The 23,054-nt window shown below is 46.2% G+C and overlaps 1 protein-coding gene across 2 annotated transcripts in view; it reads left to right on the forward strand.

Annotated features, from left to right (window-relative positions):
• Nucleotides 1-21,960, forward strand: part of srgap1a (SLIT-ROBO Rho GTPase activating protein 1a) — a 288,344-nt gene extending 266,384 nt beyond the window's left edge. For both annotated transcript variants that reach the window (XM_060839652.1, XM_060839653.1), the window contains 6 exons: nucleotides 757-836; nucleotides 8,251-8,431; nucleotides 9,634-9,771; nucleotides 10,761-11,103; nucleotides 17,338-17,711; nucleotides 20,747-21,960. In XM_060839652.1, coding sequence (XP_060695635.1) covers nucleotides 757-836; nucleotides 8,251-8,431; nucleotides 9,634-9,771; nucleotides 10,761-11,103; nucleotides 17,338-17,711; nucleotides 20,747-20,789 — 1,159 coding nt within the window. In that variant the 3' untranslated portion in view covers nucleotides 20,790-21,960. The remainder of the gene's footprint in view (nucleotides 1-756; nucleotides 837-8,250; nucleotides 8,432-9,633; nucleotides 9,772-10,760; nucleotides 11,104-17,337; nucleotides 17,712-20,746) is intronic.
• Nucleotides 21,961-23,054: the final 1,094 nt, after the last annotated feature.

Below are 23,054 nucleotides of genomic sequence, written 5' to 3' on the forward strand. Positions count from 1 at the left end.
TTAAAGAAACTCTATTGTCTGTTTTTATATTCCTCGCTCGTTTGCCTGCGTAGTTTATTTTATTATCTTTATATTCCTCCTTCACTGGATTCTGAATTTAACCCAGCCTTCAAGGCTATCACTGCTTTTAGACTCCTCAGGTGTGTTTAATTTTCTTCCTTAGTTATCTATGTTTGCTTTATCCCTCTCAGACTCTTTCCTCCTTAGTGGATGTATTTTTGCTGACTGTCATGAGCTACCTCCTGAAATGTCTGCCACTGCTGGCTTACTGTCATTCCTGCTCATCTATCCACCCAGGGACAAGATTAGTGTGGTGCTGGAAAAACACAGCATCCGCGGAGCAGAAGAATCGACGTTTCGGGCAAAAGCTCTTCCACAGGTTTGCCCAAAACATTGATTTTCCTGCTCCTTGGATGTAGCCTGACCTGCTGTGCTTTTCCAGCACCACTCTGATCTTGTCTCTGATCTCCAGCATCTGCAGTCCTCACTTCTGTCATCTATCCACCCAGTTCACTTTAGCTCATTCTATCCTTATTTCATTGTAATTCACTTTATTTTAAGCTAACCACATGTTACAATGGTCACACTCTCACGATCCTATCGAATCTTTCAATTGCCTTAAATACCTTGAACAGATGTTGAACCACTGTCTGACTGACTAGGAATCAATTCTATAATCAAGACAACTCTTCAATCTTGTGAAATGTCTGACTGTCTTCAGAATTAAGCCGTTTTCTTTTCCATTCTGTCCAACAGTGACAGTCCCTACAGTGAACATGGGACACTGGAGGATGTCGATCTCGAGACTGGTACTGAGACGCACACCAGTGAGGATGGTATGTTCCTGCTCTGTAAATCTGGGCTTTAAACGCTGGGGAAACCAGACTTGAACAAACATTCCCCAACTCATGTGCATGTCATAGATTCAGGTCTTGTTTGTTTTTGATAGAGGGATTCCCAATGTGGAGATAATGAAGACTGCAGGTGCTGGAAAGTCAGAGTCGATCAAATGTGGAGCTGGAAAAGCACAGCAGGTCAGGCAGCATCAGAAGAGTAGGGACATTGGAACGGTCAACCAGGGGCGGTCAGGTTTACGAATTTTGGGTATAGGACATAGAAACGGGCGGTGTGGGGTTGGGGAACGATAAGGTTGGAGGCTGTGGATGGGAGATTAGTGCAGGCAGAATCTCGATGAAAGGTTCCAATCTGAATGTCAACTCTCCTGCTCCTCTGCTGCTGCTTGAGCTGCTGCGTTTTTCCCAGCTCCACACTTTATCCACTCAGATCCCCAATGTAGACATGGATGAGCAAGAATCAGGGAGAGGCGTTGGAGGGGGGAAAGGGGTGAGACGGTGCACTAGAGTTTGAAGCCAAATTCCCAATCTCCACTCCCATCAGGCTAACCTCCATGTTCAGAGTAGGAATTAGTACAAAAAATTAAATACAGTTTTTAGTCTACTTTTCAAAGCCCCCTGTATCCTCCTTCATATTTCTGTCTCTGTTAGATTTCCCCCTGCTCCAAGCCCCTTAGATGTTTGTGCATGGCCATTTTGTGTGTCCAAGTCACTGCACTGTTGACATTGTCATCATTTTTAAGGCTCAGGCTCCAGAATTCCTTCCCTCCATGTTTCTGCCTTGCTTTTCCTTCTCTTAGACACGTCTTTAAAACCTCCCTCTGTGGCCCCAGCTTGTCGCTGTCTGCCCTAACATTGTCTTACAGGCTTCAGTGAGGAACATTGCTTTCTAATACTTGTGTGAGAATTACCTTGGAAGCTTTCATTACTTCAAAGGCAGTAAGTAAATTTATGTTGACACTGAATAATAAATGAGAATTGCTGAAAAGGCTATGGGGCCTGGAAGTGCTATGTCTGACATCAAAACGTGGGGAGGAGTATAAAACAGTTAGGGAAATAAGTCCAACCCTGCTAAGCCCCCCCTCACCATCAGTGTGGTCAGCCTTGTTCAATATATAAACAGAAAATGCTGGAGGAACATGGCAGTCCAGCAGCATCTGTGGAGAGAGAAAACCAGAGTTAATGTTTTGAGTCCAATCTGATTCCTCTTCACAGTTTTGAAGCAGTTTAGCTAATTCATTCCTCTGTCATTTCTTAAAAGCCCTGAACACTATTTTCACTTCTGAAGGTTATCCTGTTCCCTTCTGAAAGCTGTGATTGAATCTGCCTCCACCATGTTATCAGGTACCACATTCCAGGCAAGAACCACCCAGGACATTGGTCAGGCCACTGTTGGAATATCGCGTGCAATTCTGGTCTGCCTCCTATCGGAAAGATGTGAAACTTGAAAGGGTTCAGAAAAGATTTGCAAAGATGTTGCCAGGGTTGGAGGGTCTGAGGGAGAGGCCAAATAGTCTTGGGCTGTTTTCCCTGGTGTGTCAGAGGCTGAGAGCTGACTTTATAGAGGTTTATAAAATCATGAGGGGCATGGATAGGATAAATAGGCAAACTCTTTTCCCTGGGGTGGGGGAGTCCAGAACTAGAGGGCATAGGTTTAGGGTGAGAGGGGAAAGATTTCAAAGGGACCTAAGGGGCAACTTTTTCACGCAGAGGGTGGTACGTGTATGGAATGAGCTGCCAAAGGAAGTGGTGGAGGCTGGTACAATTGCAACATTTAAGAGGCATTTGGATTGGTATATGAATAAGAAGGGTTTGGAGGGATATGGGCCGGGTGCTGGCAGGTGGGACTAGATTGGGTTGGGATATCTGGTCGGCATGGACGGGTTGGACCCAAGAGTCTTTTTTTTTTGCCGTACGTCTCTATGAATCTATGACTCTCCGACAGTTCTCATTCCGATACTGTTGTTCTGTCTACAGATGCTGCCTGACCTGCTGAGTTTCTCCAGCACTTAGTGTCAGATCTCTAGCAACCGTGATACCTTCTTTCTGTGGGAGACGTTTCTTTCTCTCTGGTTGTCCTGCCATATCTGTGTTTGCTGATTCTCAGTCTTTCCACCAACAAGAACAGATTCCCCCTATCCACTCTGTCCAGACCCCTTGTGATTTTAAACATATATATCAAAACTCCTCTCGATCGTCTCTAACACTAAACACCTCATCTTCTCCAGTCTATCCAAGTCACTGAAATTTCAAACGTTTGGTTATTTTCATGCCCCCTACATGACCACAGTGCAGCTGCTTTGGGGAGGAACAGTCCCTGCTCTCAATGCCCCAGTTGTCCACTGATTCACCGTCATTTGAAGAGTCATTCTGCACTGGCTTAAAGCTGTGCAGAGCTGTGTCTCCACATTGGAGTTTAGAAGATTAGAAGATTAAGGGGAGACTTAATAGAAACTTACAAGATAATACATGGCTTGGAAAGTGTGGACGCTAGGAAATTGTTTCCGTTAGGCAAGGAGACTAGGACCCGTGGACACAGCCTTAGAATTAGAGGGGGCCAATTCAGAACAGAAATGCGGAGACGTTTCTTCAGCCAGAGAGTGGTGGGCCTGTGGAATTCATTGCCGCAGGGTGCAGTGGAGGCCAGGACGCTAAATGTCTTCAAGGCAGAGATTGATAGATTCTTGATGTCTCAAGGAATTAAGGGCTACGGGGAGAATGCGGGTAAGTGGCGTTGAAATGCCCATCAGCCATGATTGAATGGCGGAGTGGACTCAATGGGCCGAATGGCCTTACTTCCACACCTATGCCTTATGGTCTTATGGTGTCAGTTTGAGGATTCAGTTCGGCTCCCTGTTTTCAATCCAAACTCTGCAGATTAAACAGTGAGAGTTTCCCATCAGAGTCAGGGGGTGGTGCGAATAGGGATGGATTCCCACACAGTGGGTGTGATGGCATATGTGGCACCTTGGCGAAAGTGCGGAGTGCAGATGCTGTAGATTAGTGCGGTGCTGGAAAAGCACAGCAGGTCAGGCAGCATCCGATGTAGCATTGGTGGCACTTTGGCTGTTTTTGCATTGGCAGCCATTAGTAAGTAATAGAGTAAAAAGTGAGGTCTGCAGATGCTGGAGATCAGAGCTGAAAAATGTGTTGCTGGTTAAAGCACAGCAGGTTAGGCAGCATCCAAGGAACAGTTCCTTGGATGCTGCCTAACCTGCTGTGCTTTAACCAGCAACACATTTTCAGCATTAGTAAGTAATAGCTCATTTTCCATCTAAATTGCCGTTGATGGGAATTACTATCCCACCCGATGTGGCTCTCTGCACTTCAAAGTAATTGTTGTCTCCAAAAGACTCAGAACTGTTTTGGCAATGTGCAATAAGGTCCTGTACAGGTCTGTGTTGATCATTTCTATTTCCCACCTGTAGCTTTTTGGGAGGGAGAATCTAAATTTAAAAAAACACAGCAAGCAATTGAAAGCCCAGTGTTTTTAACAGGTCGTAGAGTCATAGAGATGTACAGCATGGAAACAGACCCTTCAGTCCAACCCGTCCATGCCAACCAGATATCCCAACCCAATCTAGTCCCACCTGCCAGCATCCGGCCCATATCCCTCCAAACCCTTCCTATTCATATACCCATCCAAATGCCCCTGAAATGTTGCAACTGTACTAGCTTCCACCACTTCCTCTGGCAGCTCATTCCATACACATACCACCCTCTGTGTGAAAAAGTTGCCCCGTAGGTCTATTTTATATCTTTCCCCTCTCACCCTAAACCTATGTCCTCTAGAAATGCTGTCATGGGCAGATGCTGATGTAAAGGTGAAGAAAAAGTGTTTTTATACAAAGAGAGTGAATTGATTGTGGAGGTTCAATCTAAAGAGACTGTCTGTTCCAGTCACTATCGTGTGTTATGATTGTCACACGTATTGGAGATCATCATCTCCCATCTTGTATATACACTGCAGTTAGCATTCTGTGTGAACCAGCAGTGGATAGTAATGACTGAGGGCGTGGTTAGCTCAGTTAGCCGCACAGCTGGTTTGCGATGCAGAGTGACATCAACAGCATGAGTTCAGTTCCCACACCAGCTGAGGTGACCATTACACCTTCACAACCTCACCTGAGCGCAAGGTGACCCTCGGGTTAACCCAATGCCGGTCATCTCTCTCATGAGTCTGCTCAGACTCTGGTGATACTAATGGGAAAGAACAATACTGGATTCATGTAAAAGGACACTTGGAATGTGAGCTGCTCATGGGCTTAATTTTCAGTCTCATTTTCAGCAGTTGACAGTTTAGCAGCCTCATGTTTATCAGGTCAGAAAATGTTGGAGTTGACAATCCATATGAGACACAGTTTTCTGTTCCAGATTCAGGTGTCTTCAGTTAAATCCTCTTGTTCTCATCTGAGAGCCTGCTGAACTTTTTGATAGCGAATCTAACAAAAACCCAGAGAGAGAAAATCAGGAGGATTGTGTATGAACCAAGCTGGCGATGGGTGACCCTGCCTCTTATTGATTCTGAATAGCAATATAAAGGCACCAGACGGAACAGAAAAGCGTATTGATTGAAATGACATCTGCTAAAGTAATTCTCTCATTCAGCGGCAGTGATGAATTGATGTGATCTTATCTGATGGGAATGGTGCCAAATTGTAAAGCACTCCGGTTTTAATGGCCTAACGTCTCTGCTTGTCATCTGTTGAATTTGCATTGACCGATGCAGCACTCGCAGACCGGTTACTGCAAAACTGCCAGTTTTATTTTTGAAAAGTGCTTTGACGTAGGAATTGCTGGAGGGCAAATGACCGTATTCTGTCTAGTGTGTGGCTTCTGCAATGTTAGCAGTCACTCGATGTATCAGTAATGGAAGTTATTCACTAATTATGGTCATCAATCTTGATCAATTAGTCCATGACAGACCCAGGAACGAAGCAAAGAAAGTATAAATCCAAAGTAACCTACTCTGCAGCCAGCTACACTTATCATATATCATGACTGTACAAGCTTTTCTCTGACTGGTGCTGGTCAGCAATTATTTTCTCCATTCTTGGGATGAATAGTGAAGAAGGCGTTTGGTCTGCTTTCCTTTATTGGTCAGAGTATTGAGTACAGGAGTTGGGAGGTCATGTACAGGACATTGGTTGGGCCACTGTTAGAATATTGCATGCAATTCTGGTCTCCTTCCTATCAGAAAGATATTGTAAAACTTGAAAGGGTTCAGAAAAGATTTACAAGGATGTTGCCAGGGTTGGAGGATGTGAGCTATAGGGAGAGGCTGAATAGGCTGGGGCTGTTTTCCCTGGAGTGTCAGAGGCTGAGGGGTGACCTTATAGGGGTTTATAAAATCATGAGGGACACTGATAGGGTAAGTAGACAAGTCTTTTCCCTGGGGTGGATGAGTCCAGAATTAGAGGGCATAGGTTCAGGGTGAGAGGGAAAAGATATAAAAGAGACCTAAGGGGCAACTTTTTCACACACAGGGTGGTGTGTGTATGGAATGAGCTGCCAGAGGATTTGGTAGAGGCTGGTACATTTGCAACATTTAAAAGGCATCTGGATGGGTATATGAATAAGAAAGGTTTGGAGGGATATGGGCCGATGCTGGCAGGTAGGACTAGATTGGGTTGGGATATCTGGTCAGCATGGACAGGTTGGACCGAAGGGTCTGTTTCCGTATTGTACGTCTCTATGACTCTATGTGGGCCCTTTCTGGAAGAGCCAATGTTTGTGGCCATCCATACTTGTCCTTGAGAAGGTGGTGGCGAGCTGTCACCTCGAAGCATGGCCTTCCTCGGGTGCCAGGATTGGTTAGAACTATATTCACTGGAGTTTTAAAACAATGAAGGGAGCATCTCATAGAAAACTATTACATCCTGACAGGACTAGTCTTAGATATAGAGATGCACAGCATGGAAACAGACCCTTTGGTTCACCTCGTCCATGCCAATCAGATATCCCAATCCAATCTAGTCCCACCTGCCAGCACCCGGCCCATATCCCTCCAAACCCTTCCTATTCATATACCCATCCAAATGCCTTTTAAATGTTGCAATTGTACCAGCCTCCACCACATCCTCTGGCAGCTCATTCCACACACATACTACCCCCTGCATGTAAGAGTTGCCCTTTAGGTCCTTTATAAAATCTTTCTCCACCTCACCCTAAACCTATGCCCTCTAGTTCTGGACTTCCCCACCCCAGGGAAAAGATCATGCCCATCATAATTTTATAAACCTCTAGAAGGTCACCCCTCAGCCACTGACACTCCAGGGAAAACAGCACCAGACTATTCAGCCTCACCCTATAGCTCAACCCCTCCGACCCTGGCAGCATCTTTATGACAGGGTAACCATAGGAAGGATGTTCCTGATAACTGGGAGTCCAGAAGCCAGGGGGCCATGAGGTAGAACATGTAGGACTGAGTTGAGGAGCAATTTCTTCACTCAAACGGTGGTGTACCTGAGGAATTCCCTACCAGAGAAAGTGGTTGAGGCCAAAACATTGATTGTTTTCAATAAAGTGATAGATACAGCTCTTCGGAATAAAGGAATCAAAGGTCATGAGAAGAAATGGGAATAGGATACTGAGTTGGATGATCAGCCATGATCAAAAGGAATAGTGCAGCAAGGGCTGAAGGGCCAACTCCAGCTATTATTTTCTCTGTTTCTATGCTGTCAGTGTACCCTCTGTTCTGTGAGTTAGGGATTTCCTTTCTCTGAAACTGAGCTGCTCCTTCATGGCTGAGTCTCCTGACACCACCAAAGCTTCTCATTGTACACGCACCGAGTTCTGGATTGCAAACTATGGGAAATAACTCACCAGTGAGTATATGGCGGTGGCCAAATAAGCACAGGAAATCTGAGCAAGTGCATCACTGGCACACGCAACTGGGAGCATTTTGGCAGCAACCGTTCCCCTTCATCGTTGGGTCAGAATCTGGAAGGAGTTTGACTTGGAGGTGATGGTGATTCATTGATCCAGCTCACTACCACCTTCTCAAGGGCAAATGGGACGGGGAAATAAACATTGTCCCAACTTGCAAAGCCCCCTCTGGCGCATACACCTTTGTTCCCTCATGGTCACTGGGCATAGTCCTGCACTTCTCTACCTAACAGCATTGTGAAAGGAACATTAACGCAAGAGCTGCAACAGTCCAAGAGAAACCTTACCTATTACTTTCTCAGGACAAAAGAAATGCCTGAAAAAAGACATTAAAAGGGTGTGTTTTCTTTATCTATTAATTGGAGTGTTTTGGTTATACACCTCTCGAAGCTGGTATCTTGTTGGTGTGAATATCTTTGATGTGGTACGTCGAGTGTAGTGGGGTAAATATAAGTTTTCGGTAAAGTGAAGTGAAGTAACTGAGGCAGCCTGTACTGCTCTGTTTCAGAAGGTGAACCCATTGAAGCAATCGCCAAATTTGATTATGCCGGACGCTCTGCTCGAGAGCTGTCGTTTAAGAAGGGAGCGTCGTTGCTTCTCTACCACAGAGCATCTGAGGACTGGTGGGAGGGGAGACATAATGGGATTGATGGGCTCGTGCCCCATCAGTACATTGTGGTGCAGGACACGTAAGTAATGGTTCTCATCTTTGTTACTACTGGACAAGTCAGACCCCAGAATGAAATCTGGCTTGATAGCTCATATTTTTAATTGAATGTGGTGGTCTTTCATTGGAACATGAGCACACAAAGTTAGAGTTTTTAATGGTGAAACACGAGTTTAATGTATGAAAGAAATTAAAATTAAATTAAGTAACACAAAATGAACTACCTAAATATACCACAGTTGGAATGATTTTGAAACATGAAACCAAACAAAATCCCCAATACACCATTCAGAACTCCTGAGAAATTTTCCTTCCTTATAAATTCCCAGGGTTATCCCTATTCCCTTTCTTGAACAAGGGAAATAACATTTACCGAGTAAAAAATGAGGTCTGCAGATGCTGGAGATCACAGCTGCAAATGTGTTGCTGGTCAAAGCACAGCAGGCCAGGCAGCATCTCAGGAATAGAGAATTCGACGTTTCGAGCTTGAAGGGCTTATGCTCGAAACGTCGAATTCTCTATTCCTGAGATGCTGCCTGGCCTGCTGTGCTTTGACCAGCAACACAAATAACATTTACCACCTTCCAATCATCTGATACTACTCCAGTGAACAGTGAGGATGCAAAGATCATCACTAAAGGTGCATCAATCTCTTCCCTCGCTTCCCGTAGCAACCTTGGGTATATCCCATCTGGCCCAGGGGACGTTTTTATCCTCATGTGTTTCAAAATGTCCAGCACATCCTCCTTCATTACATCAACCGGTTTGAGCATTTCAGCCTGTTTCACACTGTCCTCACAAACAACAAAGTCTCTCTCACTACTGAATACTAAAGCAAAGTATTCATTAAGGACCTCCCCTACTTCCTCCAACTCCAGGCACAAGTTCCCTCCACTATCCCTGATCAGCCCTACCCTCACTGTGACTATCCTCTTGTTCCTCACATACACATAGAATGCCTTGGTGTTTCCCTTAATCCTACCCGCTAAAGCTTTATCATATCTCCTTCTAGCTCTCCTAAGTCTATCCTTTAGTTCGTTCCTGGCTACCTTGTAACCCTCCATCCTTTCTTCTGTACTGTTTTGTTCTGTTCGTGGGTGAGGGTTAAAGAGAAAGGAGCATTCTCAATTTTAACTTTGAACCCTCCATAGCTTCCAGTTGGGTTTCTGGAGCTGGGAGAGCTGCTGAGCATTGAAGCTAACCCCGGCGTGTGTTTCCTCTCAGGGATGATACCTTTTCTGACACTCTGAGCCAGAAAGCTGACAGTGAAAGCAGCAGTGGGCCAACAGCCGAAGACAAGCTGTCCTCCAAAAACGACATCAGCTCACCGACCGATCGTGTTCCTGATGTTTATGCGGCAAGGTCAGTTCCTGCCAGGCAAAGGCATTTGTACACCATTAGCACAACAACAAAATGTCAGAGATGCTGGGAATTCGATTTAGAAATGAAACTGCTGGAGATACTCAGTGGGTCAGGCAAAATCTGTGAGAGAGAGGAAATGAGGGGACACTTCAGGTTAATGATTGACCATATCAGAGAGCTGTCGCAACAGGATTTTCCATGGTCTGTCTGTCTATATTCCTTCCTTCCCTCCCTTCCTTCCCTCCCTTCCTTCCCTCCCTTCCTTCCCTCCCTTCCTTCCCTCCCTTCCTTCCCTCCCTTCCTTCCCTCCCTTCCCTCCCTCCCTCCCTTCCCTCCCCCCCTTCCCTCCCTCCCTTCCCTCCCTCCTTTCCTTCACTCCCCTCCCTGTCCCTTTCCTTCCTTCCCTTCCCTTCCCTCCCTTCCCTCCCTTCCCTCCCTTCCCTTCCGTCCTTCACTCCCTCACTCCCTCCTTCCCTCCCTCCTTTCCCTCCCTACTCTCCTCCCAACCTCCCCCCACATCCAAGGGGCCGGGAAGATTCTGGCCAAAACACTTCAAAATGCAGATGAGGATTAGATAATGGGGAGGCAATTGCTTGGTGGTGTTATTGTTGGATCTCTAATCCAGAGACACAGACAAACTCCTGGAGACCCGGGTTTGAATCCTGCCACAGCAGATTGCATAGTCTCCAGAGCTAAGGCCTACAAAACGTGAGGAGATGGGATTAGTGCAGTCAGGTCTCTGTTGATTGGCATGGACGCGATGGGCCAAATGGTCTCTTTCAGTGCAGTAAACATTTGGACTTTAATGCCGACCACCTGCCCTATCCCTGAAACCCTGACGTGGTTCCACTTTAGATTCACGTCCTTCAGTGCCAGTGAATTGTTTCTGAAGTTTCATGACTGATGTTCTACTGGAAAACGAGGCATTTCTGCAAACTGTGGGGGTGCAAAAGAAGGTGTGCCTTTGATGGTTTTTTTGTGTCCTCCAGACAGAAAAGGAGACCAGAACCACCGACAGCTCGGCGCCCGTTGAGACCCAACGACGGGCACTGTGCAGTGCACCCAGTCCATGGCTTAGTAAGTAGCTCTGGGGACGGTGGCCCTTTGATCATGCCTACCCACGCCAGCTCCCGCCTTTTCCACCAGAATCGCAGCATGCCAGTGGACAGTCCGGAGAGGCGTCGCCGAGGTGCCCTTGGCAGCCTTTCCAACCTTAGCCGACAGGAGGCTCTCAAAAAGATCGAGAGTCCGCCAATCAGAAGGTCTACATCCTCCGGTCAATACAACTGCTTCAGTGAGCATAAACCTCTAGACCCTGAAACAATCGCCCAGGTCTGTGCAAGACGTCAATTTATTTTTAATCATCTGCCTTGATGTTTTAAACTTTTCAGTGTTGACTTGTACTCTTTCAATGAAACATTTCTTGAACCTTTTGTCGCATGGTTGCCATCTTGGTTTTTGTCCCCATTCATTTCACCCAGTTATTGTTCAACTGAGCCAAGTTTGCATCTCACTGCAGCGATACGTTTTGCCAGAGTTCACTGGGCAGTAATCAGTCACTGTTTGCTGTCTTGTCATTGGTAAAGTGGGTTAGCACTGGAGGAGTAAAAAATGAGGTCTGCAGATGCTGGAGATCACAGCTGAAAATGTGTTGCTGGTCAAAGCACAGCAGGTTAGGCAGCATCTCAGGAATAGGGAATTCGACGTTTCGAGCATAAGCCCTTCATCAGGAATGAGAGAGAGTAGCCAAGCAGGCTAAGATAAAAGGTAGGGAGGAGGGACTTGGGGGAGGGGCGATGGAGGTGGGATAGGTGGAAGGAGGTCAAGGTGAGGGTGATAGGCCGGAGTGGGGTGGGGGCGGAGAGGTTAGTAAGGAGATTGCAGGTTAGGAGGGCGGTGCTGCTCCCACGAGGAGGTTGAACAGTTCATCAACTTTACTAACACCTTCCATCCCGACCTGAAATTCACCTGGACTGTCTCAGACTCCTCCCTCCCCTTCCTAGACCTTTCCATCTCTATTTCGGGCGACCGACTCAACACAGACATCTACTATAAACCGACTGACTCTCACAGCTACCTGGACTACACCTCCTCCCACCCTGCCCCCTGCAAAAACTCCATCCCATATTCCCAATTCCTTCGTCTCCGCCGCATCTGATCCCAGGAGGACCAGTTCCAACACCGCACAGCCCAGATGGCCTCCTTCTTCAAGGACCGCAGATTCCCCCCAAACGTGATCGACGATGCCCTCCACCGCATCTCCTCCACTTCCCGCTCCTCCGCCCTTGAGCCCCGCTCCTCCAACCGCCACCAAGACAGAACCCCACTGGTTCTCACCTACCACCCCACCAACCGCATGCAACGTATCATCCGCCGTCATTTCCGCCACCTCCAAACTGACCCCACCACCAAGGATATATTTCCCTCTCCTCCCCTATCAGCGTTCCGCAAGGACCACTCCCTTCGTGACTCCCTCTTCAGATCCACACCCCCCACCAACCCAACCTCCACCCCCGGCACCTTCCCCTGCAACCGCAGGAAATGTAAAACTTGCGCCCACACCTCCTCCCTCACTTCCCTCCAAGGCCCCAAGGGATCCTTCCATATCCGCCACAAGTTCACCTGTACCTCCACACACATCATCTATTGCATCCGCTGCACCCGATGTGGCCTCCTCTATATTGGGGAGACGGGCCGCTTACTTGCTGAACGCTTCAGAGAACACCTCTGGGCCGTCCGGACCAACCAACCCAACCACCCCATGGCTCAACACTTTAACTCTCCCTCCCACTCCACCGAGGACATGCAGGTCCTTGGACTCCTCCACCGGCAGAACATAACAACACGACGGCTGGAGGAGGAGCGCCTCATCTTCCGCCTGGGAACCCTCCAACCACAAGGTATGAATTCAGATTTCTCCAGCTTCCTCATTTCCCCTCCCCCCACCTTGTCTCAGTCGGTTCCCTCAACTCAGCACCGCCCTCCTAACCTGCAATCTCCTTACTGACCTCTCCGCCCCCACCCCACTCCGGCCTATCACCCTCACCTTGACCTCCTTCCACCTATCCCACCTCCATCGCCCCTCCCCCAAGTCCCTCCTCCCTACCTTTTATCTTAGCCTGCTTGGCTACTCTCTCTCATTCCTGATGAAGGGCTTATGCTCGAAACGTCGAATTCCCTATTCCTGAGATGCTGCCTAACCTGCTGTGCTTTAACCAGCAACACATTTTCAGCTTAGCACTGGAGGAGAGAGAGCTGAGCTCCTCCATTCTTTTATGTATCAGTTGCCGCCACTGCCCATGTAGCTAAACCCAGGAACAACAAGTTGCATTTCTATAGCGCTTTTAACACAGTGCAACCTCGTGAGGCATTTCACAGGAATGTTGCCGAACAAAATTTGACATTGACCGCTGAGGAGCTGCAGGTCACCAAACATCTGGTTAAGGCGGTCGCTTTGAGGAACATCTTGAAGGAGGAGGATTGATGGGGAGAGTTAGCAGGGAGTTCCAGAGGGAAGGGTGTTAGCAGCTCCTGTGGGGCAGGGCAGATAGGGTTGGTTGAGGGCAGAGTTGATGCTGCACAAAATCAGGAATGGACTAGAGTAGCTAGAAAGAAATTGTTCTTGTTTTCATTTACCTTTCAAAATGTCTAGGTCATTCACCTCAGCCACTTCCAATTTCCTGTGCTGGTGAATTCCAACTCCTCACCGCTCTGATGAAACAAACTTACCTTCCTTCCCTGTTGGATTAATTAGTAGTTGTTTTGTGTTTATAGCTCCCCTTGTATCAGATTATTTCAGTTCTCATTCTACATGAGACCCCAAGTTTACAAACAAACCAAATAGTTGCTCACTTTGTAAGTAAGACGTTCACTTTCCATCCTGCTGGAGCTTAAGGAAATTTTAATCGTTTTGGCAAATTTTGACCATTTCAAAAAATATTAAATTATTGAGCGTCGCACCAGGCAAGCATCCTGTCTTAAGGCACTGTATGGACAAAAGCCAGACTTTAGTCAATTCAATGTCATAGTCATACAGTCATTCAGCACGGAAACAAACCTTCAGTCCAACCAGTCCATGCCAACCATAATCCCAAACTAATCTAATCCCACCTGCCAGCATTTGGCCTATACTCCTCCAAGCATTTCCTATTCCTGAACGTAACCAAATGTCTTTTAGACATCCTTTAACTGCCTGTTTCCTCTGTAAGTTCATTCCATACGTGAACCATCCTCTGTGTTTTAAAAAGCAAGTTCCACTTCATGTGTATTTAAAAATCTTTTGTGACTGATATCCAATGCCTGGGAGAGTCATACAGCACAAAAACATATCCTTCAGTCCAGCAAGTCCATACCAACCATAATCCCAAACAAATCTAATCCCACCTGCCTGTAATTGGTCCATATCCCTCCAAACATTTAAATGTCTTTGAAACATTGTCGACTGTACTTGCATCCACCACTTCCTCTGAAGGTTCATTCAACACACATAAATCTCCCCCATGTCTTTTTTAAATCTTTCCCCTCTCTCTTTAAAAATCTGCCCTTTAGTCTTGAAATCCCCCACCCGAGGGAAAAGACACCTGCTATTCCCTTATCTATGCCCCCTCTATTATGTCACTCCTCAACTTCCTACACTCCACATCATATCATAGGGCTGAGCGTTGCTGTGTTATTCTGTATTCATTGGAATGAAATGTGTGGAGGGTGATTTGAGGATTAGAAAGCAAATTTCTTGGAAAATGGTGACTTTTTCAAAACCTGGGTAGGCCAGAGAGAATCTAAATTATAACTGTCTTAAAATCTGTATTAATATTTGTAGCTGTAATGGACTTTATTTCAGAGACCTTGCCAAAAGCAAAGACATTAATGTTGTGAGTTCAAAGCTGACCTAAATAGGTTTATAGAGTTAGCTACTGGGAAACAATGATAGGATGCAGCAGGAAATGTTGGTTATCCCGAGTCACTGGCTCAAATCCAGCAGAGCAACTGGTGGGATTTAAATTCAATTCAGAATAAATAATTGGCATTAATCTAGATCAATTAATCAAATGAATTAATTTGGAATTGAAAGCTCTGTAACGGTAACTATGAAATTAACATTAACTGTAGCGAAACACCCATCTGGTTCACTAATCTCCTTGGGGGAAGGAAATCTGCCGTCTTTACCAGGTGTGTCCTCCATGTGACTCCAGACCCAGCCCAATGTGGTAGATCCTTCACTACCTTTCTGAAGGGACCGAGCAAGCCACTCATCTCAAGGGCATTTAATAATGTGCAACAAGTTCTAATGTGCTCGGTGGGATGAATCGAGAAGAGGAATTTCTTTACTCCAGAAGTTGGAATTTCCTAAACCGAGAGCAGGGCGGCACGGTGGCACAGTGGTTAGCACCGCTGCCTCACAGCGCCAGAGACCCGGGTTCAATTCCCACCTCAGGCGACTGTGTGGAGTTTGCACATTCTCCCCACGTCTGCGTGGGTGTCCGCTGAGTGCTCCAGTTATCTCCCACAGTCTGAAAATGTGCAGGTCGGGTGAATTGGCCATGCTAAATTGCCCGTAATGTTAGGTGAAGGGGTAAATGTAGGGAATGGGTCTGGGTGGGTTGCGCTTCTGCGGGTCGGTGTGGACTTGTTGGGCCGAAGGGCCTGTTTCCACACTGTAAGTAAGTAATCTAAGTAAAGTAATGCTCAATCTGTAGATGCTCAATTGATGAATATGTTCAAGACTGAGGGTGGTAGATTTTTGGGGGCTGGCAGAATTGAGTAACATGGGGTTAATGTCGATGATGAACTCTGACCTTAGAGTGGAAGCTCAGGATGTTCCAGAGAATGATTGGCCTCCTTGAGCTCCTATCTCCTTTATGTTTTGGTCTTCCTTCCCACAGCGGTTATGTAAAACTTGTTGAGTATTATTCCCTCACCATTTTTGTTATGGACACTTAGTGCCTGGGCCAGAACATCCCCTTTTTGGTTCCCTCTTGTAAACCATGGAACGTGCATGGATGCACAAGAGAATTTAGTTTGATGTGAATGTAATGAAGTAAAAGTCACCATTTACCACAAAAAAAATTCAACTTTCCGGTACCTCACAATCTTCGTTATCACTGTTCCCACACTGCTGCTGTCTCTTAGCTCAGGAGGAATTTTAGGCTCAATTGTAATTTTATTTTGCTTTGAGTGTGCGCGTGATCTATTTTTATTCATTCATGGTCATCACTGGTTAGACCAGCATTTATTGCCCATCCGTAATTGCCCAGAGGGCATTTAAGAGTCAGCCACATTGCGGTAGGTCTGGAGTCACATGTCGACCAGACCAGGTTAGGGTGCAGATTTCCTTCCCTTAAGGACATTGGTGAACCAGATGGGGTTTTTCTAACAATCGCCAATGGAGTCATAGTCATCATTAGATTCATAATTCCTGATTTTGTTTTTTTATTATTGAATTCAAGTTCCACCATCTTCCATGCCACAATTCAAACCCAGGTTCTCCATAACATTAGCTGGGTCTCTGGATTAATAGTCTAGTGATAGTACCACTAGGCCATTGTCACCCCTTAGAGCGGCACAGTGGCTCAGTGGTTAGCACTGCTGCCTCTCAGCGCCAGGGATCCAGGTTCGATTCCAGCCTTTGTCGACTGTCTGTATGGAGTTTGCGTATTCTCCCAGTATCTGCATGGGTTTCCTCCCACAGTCCAAAGATGTGCAGGTCAGGTGAATTGGCCAAGCTAAATTGTGTTAGGTGAATTAGTCAGGGATAAATATAGGGGAATGGGTGGATTACTCCTTGGAGGGTCAGTGTGGACTCGTCGAGCCTGTTTCCGTACTGTCAGGAACTTAATCTAAATCAGGGCTGTTATGCTTGACTGTTTCAACCTCTCCAGTGATTCTCTCCTCTTTGTCAGAGAGAAGAGATATTGCAGGTTACAGCTTCCAAACCTTTCCGTTATGGGTCTGGTTGTAACCTCAGCCTCTCAGCTTTTCCTATTCTGGCCACTTAAGGATCGCCAAATTTAATCACTCCCATTTTTCAAGCCTGTTAAACCCTGGAAGTCCCCTCGTGAATCTCTCCACCTCGCTCCATGGTCCTTTTAAAGAAGCTCATTCAAACCTCTCTCTCAAACTCTGGTTCGAAAGGGCAGCTGACCACCACCTTCCCAAGAGGCACCTAGAGACAGGCAGTAAATGCTGGCCCAGTCAGCGACGAACACGTCCCACAAAATGAATAAATAAAAAAAGCTTTGATCTCCTCAGCTCTTGAATGCCAACTTCTATTTGACAACAGTCCTGTGAAACACATTGAAGGCGCTATGTGCATGTAAGTTGTTGTTGTGGAATGATCCAAGGGCCTTATAATGAAGGTAGGCCTGGTTGCTCAGGGAGAGGGCTTCTGTGACTAAACCTGTGCAGGTTTTCAGGCGTCTTTGACTTTAAATCCATTTTCCCTTGTAAGAGTTTTAAAGAAAGTGCTTTCTTTTTTCTCTTTCTCTTTCTCTCGCTCTCTCTCTCTCTCTCTCTCTCTCTCTCTCTCTCTGTCTCCCCCCTCCCTCCCTCTCTGTTCTTCCCGGCTAGGACATTGAAGAGACAATGAACACTGCGCTGAACGAGTTGCGGGAGCTGGAACGTCAGAGCACAGTGAAGCACACCCCCGACGTGGTCCTGGACACCCTGGAGCAGAAGAAGAGCATGCCGGCCTCTCTCCCCGCCAGCGACCCACGAGGTGGGCACCCCCCTGCCGCCCTGAAACCCGTCGACCCTGTCATCCGCAGGAGCACCAGCTCTTCCAGCGAGCCCGTGGGCACCTCCAAACCTGTCCTGTCACCCAGGATGGGCTTGCAACTCAAACCCCCTGCCCTCAGGCCCAAGCCAGTGGTGCTCCCCAAGACCAACCCCACCGTGGCACCTCCGCCCGCTGTCCAGAGTTCCACAGACAAATCCTGCACCATGTAAATAAAGCTGCTTTTTGACTTGAAGAATCGATCGATGTATGTTGGGCGGCAAAGGACAAGGAAGGGGATATTGACATTCTAAAAGTTGTAATTGGAGATGTATTCTTTCAGTGTTAGAATATATGTCTCAGTAGTAAATTAACAAGGGGATTTGATCTCCCTTTCAAACTGGACTGTTTATATGTGGGACTGACACCAACGTTAACTCAACTTGAAACCTTATGCTGCAACTGTTAACTTTATTTTGAAAAGAAGAGAGAAAGTTAGCTTAAAAAGAAGGATTTCCCATCTTCTCGAAAGACTGATTATTTAAACAAGGGCAGGGATTGTAATAGCATTTTATATTCTTTTGTTGCCCAGAACTGATGGGGTGGGGTGGGGAACGGGGAGTGGAAGTCTGCATTGGTTTTTACTACCTGTTAAAAACCAGCTACAAAATCCTGGCCGTTCCTCCTGTCACTCCCTCCCTCTGTTCCGTTCAACATTCCTTTGGCCAAACATTCCTTTGGCCTCAGCGCCAGGTTTGCATCATGAAAGCACTGCTCTGAAAGTGAATGGAAGCGTGGGAAAGGGTGACCGTGTCCTAAGCTGCTGCCACCTTTCCTGGTGAAGCGCTTATTTTGGGAAATGGATCCTGCACCTAAATCTGCAAGTCCTGCAGCCTTCCCCAGCAAAGCTGGCTGTGTTGTCGACTGAACACTGGGTGTGGCAAGCAAAGCCGAAGGTTTGAAGTTTACATCTGAGAGCATAAAGGACCCCCCTCTCCCACAATCAAGTGGAAAAGTGAGCACCCATCTCATCTCTTCCCAACCCTGAATAAATTCACACACACACACACCCCCAGTCTTCGAGAGTCATACAGCATGGATGTGGTCCCTTCAGCCCAACTGACCAGCTTTCCCAAGGTTACTTCCTGCATTTTGTCCATATCCCCCTAAATCTTTCATTCTCTTCAGTGAACCATGTGTGAGTATCCTTGCTGTAGTTTTCATGTTTTCCTCATGATCTACAATTACCATTTGTCTTGGAGTCATAGAGATGTACAACACGGAAACAGACCCTTTGGTCCAACTCGTCCATGCCGACCAGATATCCTAACTTAATCTAGTCCCATTTGCTAAACCCTTCCTACTCATATACCCATCCAGATACCTTCCTGGTCTTGGTGAGCAAGCTGTCTGGTCCTGCCCAACCGCCATATTGTTGATCATTTCTGGGCAGTTTTAGATTAGATTAGACTTACAGTGTGGAAACAGGCCCTTCGGCCCAACAAGTCCACACCGACCCGCCGAAGCGCAACCCACCCATTTTGAGACGCTCTGCCTGCTCGGGTTCCTTGTCCATCATTACTGACCTTCTGGAACCTTTCTTCCCTTTTCCCCTTGCTCTACCTTCCCGGCTGCTGCTCCCCCCCCTTCCAAATTGCCAACTGCACCGTCTCCACTCTGCAACTCTGCCTGGCATCCAGCTGGCAAGCGTGGAGAAAATTTGAGCGGGGGGAGGGGTTGGTTAAACACCAGAATCACCACTGAAATGGGTTCTTTGGAACTTTGATGTTGCTAGATGGAGCCCAAGGCTCTTGTGGCACAAGGTGACCCCTTGGTAATGAAGGTTTCTCCTCATAAACAGCAGTTTTGTGGGTAAATGTGTGTCATGTTGGCCTCTGACAGACCTCCACACAACAATCCACTCTGAATAAGTAGTTGTACTCGGGCAGCTGTGTGACTCTGATAGATTCGGGGGGTGGGGGCGTGGTTTGTGCACCTTGCAACTCTTCAGTGGTCTCTCATTGTCACCCTCCAAAGCACTGCCACTCTGTTCCAGTTAGACCACAGGCTGTGGCATTGGAACTGAAGAAGGAAGTTGGATTGTCCTTCGGCATAAATATTATTGTGTTTTGAATGGATGCCACTGTGTAAACCTGATCAGTTGTGTTAAAGGAGTGATTGGCCAGCCATGTGAGTTTCCATGGGAACGAGAATTGGAAGTGATAGCTATTGGCCCCCTTGTTCAAAATCAACCATCTTAAAGGCCAAAGTTAGATGACTCACATATCACTAAATACTCCCTTCTCCCTGCCACAGGGCTAAGCTCATGTTTACATGGTCATAAAAGATATCCTCCGTTTACATTTCACGAGTATTTCCTGTTCGTCTTCGAGCCTCCTTCTGCTGTGCTACTGGAGCGCTCCACTATGACTTGTTTAGTTTTCCCCAGTGCCTCCTGTCGTACATTGTAAGAAGGTCAGAAGTGGGAAAAGAGGTGAAACCTTCAAAATGTCTCAAGCCATGATCGAACTGAAAATAACGCCCGATTTAAAAAAACAAACACAGTGCAGGTAAAATAATGCCACTTTTGTTCAAGATTTCCAATGGGTGACCTGTTGCCCCTCACTTGTGCAAAATCCCTGCTTTAATAAGGATTGTTACTCCATTTGGAACAACTGTTTTGGATTGCAGTGCAAGCCCTACATCTGCTAAGATCCCCACCAACAACAGTGATCTGGTGTTAAAAGTTGCTCACTAATCCTGATCTTTTCCTTCCATACACTAGCTTTAAGATTCATAACTGTGGGGTTTGTAAATGTATGCATTCGTTAAATCCTGGAGAAAAATCTAAACGCAAATGTTTAAGGCATCCGGTCGCATTGGTGAAGATTTGCACTGTGCAGAACCCCTGCTGGTTATATCGAACTGAATAGTGTGGTTCTTCCCTCTGCACCTTAGCTGTTCCATCTGGAGGGTTATGAACACACTCTGGGAAGGGTATGTCAATCCTGCATGTCAGGGGCCAAACCCATCATGTCTGCAACAGCCAGCATATAGTGCAGAGGTAGTGTCACCACCTCTGAGTCAGAGGACCAGGGTCCCATCTAGTCATGAGTTGAATGAATTGATTAAAAACATCCCAAACGTGTAGGTCCAAAATGGTACTTTGGTTTTCTCTCCCATTTGTTAATATGGGGGTGTTAGAAGTGGTCATTTTAACATTAAAACTGGTCCTCATGACCACCTTCTCTGTTTTCCATATAGATTTCGGATCGGCGATCCCTGCGTTGTTGTCTATCTGATCTGAGCTCTGTGGTTAGCTCTATCAGAGCAGCTTGAGTCAAAAGCACAGGTTGCCCACCAGGAGAGACCTTTTCCACATCAAAGCCCTTTGACATTGTTTCTGGGAGCATGTTGATGTCTGCATTTCCAACCCTCCCCTTGTTGCTTGCTCGCTCCCTGTTGGAGGGGGGGAAGAGGATAGTAACCTCTTCCCCTCAACTGGCAGATTGAATATCTCTTTTATGGTCCTCTTTGACCTGACTTTGAGACTGGAATACAACTTCGGGATGACCAAAGGAGTGCTAGTGTTATACCACCTTGTGGCATAGTGCGCTGGTACGTTAACCCAACAGTGCCACAGTCTATCAGCTCAGACAACTGCCTAACTCTTAGCCCTTTTTACAAAAATAACCCCTGAGACTACAATCATTGAAAGCTGCACATACATGGAATCTGTGGTTTAATGACCTTGTGACGCACAGTCATTTCTGTCTGCCATGAATCTAATCTACTAAATGTTGAACTTTTCGTAACATTTTACAGTTTCCACTTCATGTGGTCTTTAAAAGAATGTGGTAGTACTTTTAAGGAACATGTAGTATAGAGTTCACTTAAATTAATTTAAAAAAATACAAAATGTACATCAGCCAAAATGGATTCTGCAACGTTGCCTTGCTACCAGGATTTGTATATTCAAATAATAATTATACTGGATTGCGAGAAATGCTTACAGCAGATCCGAATTTAGCAAAGGTGTATAATGGAAATTATCAATTTGACAAGTGTTTTCTGGGTGCAATCACAGAAAATATGTAGTCCAAGGCTAGGCTTCTTTAAACTGCAGTTTAAGTGGATTTGTAACAGGGACCTGATAACAGCTACAGACACACTGAGTGGTAACTACCATTGACCACCTACCTGACAAAACTCTGGATCCTTTACTGCCATTTTAGTTCCCGATAGTTTCCTCACTGTCGGCCGTTACCCCATTGTGTCAATGTACATCTCTAGTACGTACATGCGGAAGTGCCTTTAAACTCTTAGAGAAACTTGAGCCTTGTTCTGTGCTGTTGCATTTCCATTTTCACTCATTGAACAACTCTCGTTTTAAACAAAATGCAGTTGTTGACAATGTACTGTTAATCAGTTGTGACAATGCACTTTTGTGTATAGTACTGTACATCTGGCATGTAACATTACCAATTTCAGTATATCTTCTGGTTTGTTCTAGATGTATCTTTCTAATAAAGAAAATCACTCCATTCTCTGGGATTTGTTTATTCACATACATTTCTTTCATTCCTTAGAATCCTGTAACCTTATTGTGTGCTGGAACAGCGATTGAATAGGTTTTGTATTTGACTTTGAACTTTGACGAAATCATGAATAGAGACATGTTACAACCATTGAAGCACTTGCATTTATGTAGCACCTTTCCTGACCACAGAACCTCATAAGGTGCTTGATAAGCAATTTGTCAAAGTGTAGGGGAAACAACAGTCATTGTTTGCATAGGAAGATCTCCAAAAGAGGGGAAATTCCTCTGGATTTTTCCAGGAAAAAAGCGCTGTCTGATTGAGGACTCCTAAACGCAAAACAATCCTGCGATACATTTAAGAGCTGGGAAAGGCCAAGTTCTGTTGCCTTGGGGAATTGAAAGACAGAGAGCAGACAGGAAAGTGAAGTTGGGGCTGAAGATCAGCCACGATTGTTCTGAATGATAGTGCAGGCCTGATGTGCTCAATGGTCTCCTAGTGCAAATGTGACCTGGATTGAAGGTGTTATCTGAGCAGTGGCCCTTTCGAGAGAACCACCCGCCCTCCATACCACCCTGGATTGTTAGCCTGTGATTTTTGTCCGAGGCTCTGGCGTGGGATTTCAGCCAAAGAACAGCCTCGTTTGTCGGGCTTACAATGAATAGTCCTCAGTAAGCTGCTCTCTTTCTACCTCTCTCCAAGTACAGGAGGAGTTTGTCCTGAGGCTCCAGCTCTGGAAGGGACGCAGGTTTGTCCCAAACCTGTTTAATGAGGATCACCTTCATTGGTGGTGTAGTTTAAAACCTGCCATTCAATAGCTAGGATATGTTATCAGAAACTCTTAAGTGACATGGTGGCTCTATGGTTAGCACTGCTGTCTCACAGCAGCAGGGACCTGGATTTGATTCCAGCCTTGGTGACTGTCTGGGTAGAGTTTGCACATTCTCACCGTGTCTGTGTTGTTTCCTTCCATGGTACAAAGATGAGAAGGTTAGGTGGAGTGGTCATGCTAGATTACCCTGTAGCATCCTGAG

Source organism: Hemiscyllium ocellatum, chromosome 19, assembly GCF_020745735.1.
Source record: "Hemiscyllium ocellatum isolate sHemOce1 chromosome 19, sHemOce1.pat.X.cur, whole genome shotgun sequence".
NCBI lineage: Eukaryota > Metazoa > Chordata > Chondrichthyes > Orectolobiformes > Hemiscylliidae > Hemiscyllium > Hemiscyllium ocellatum.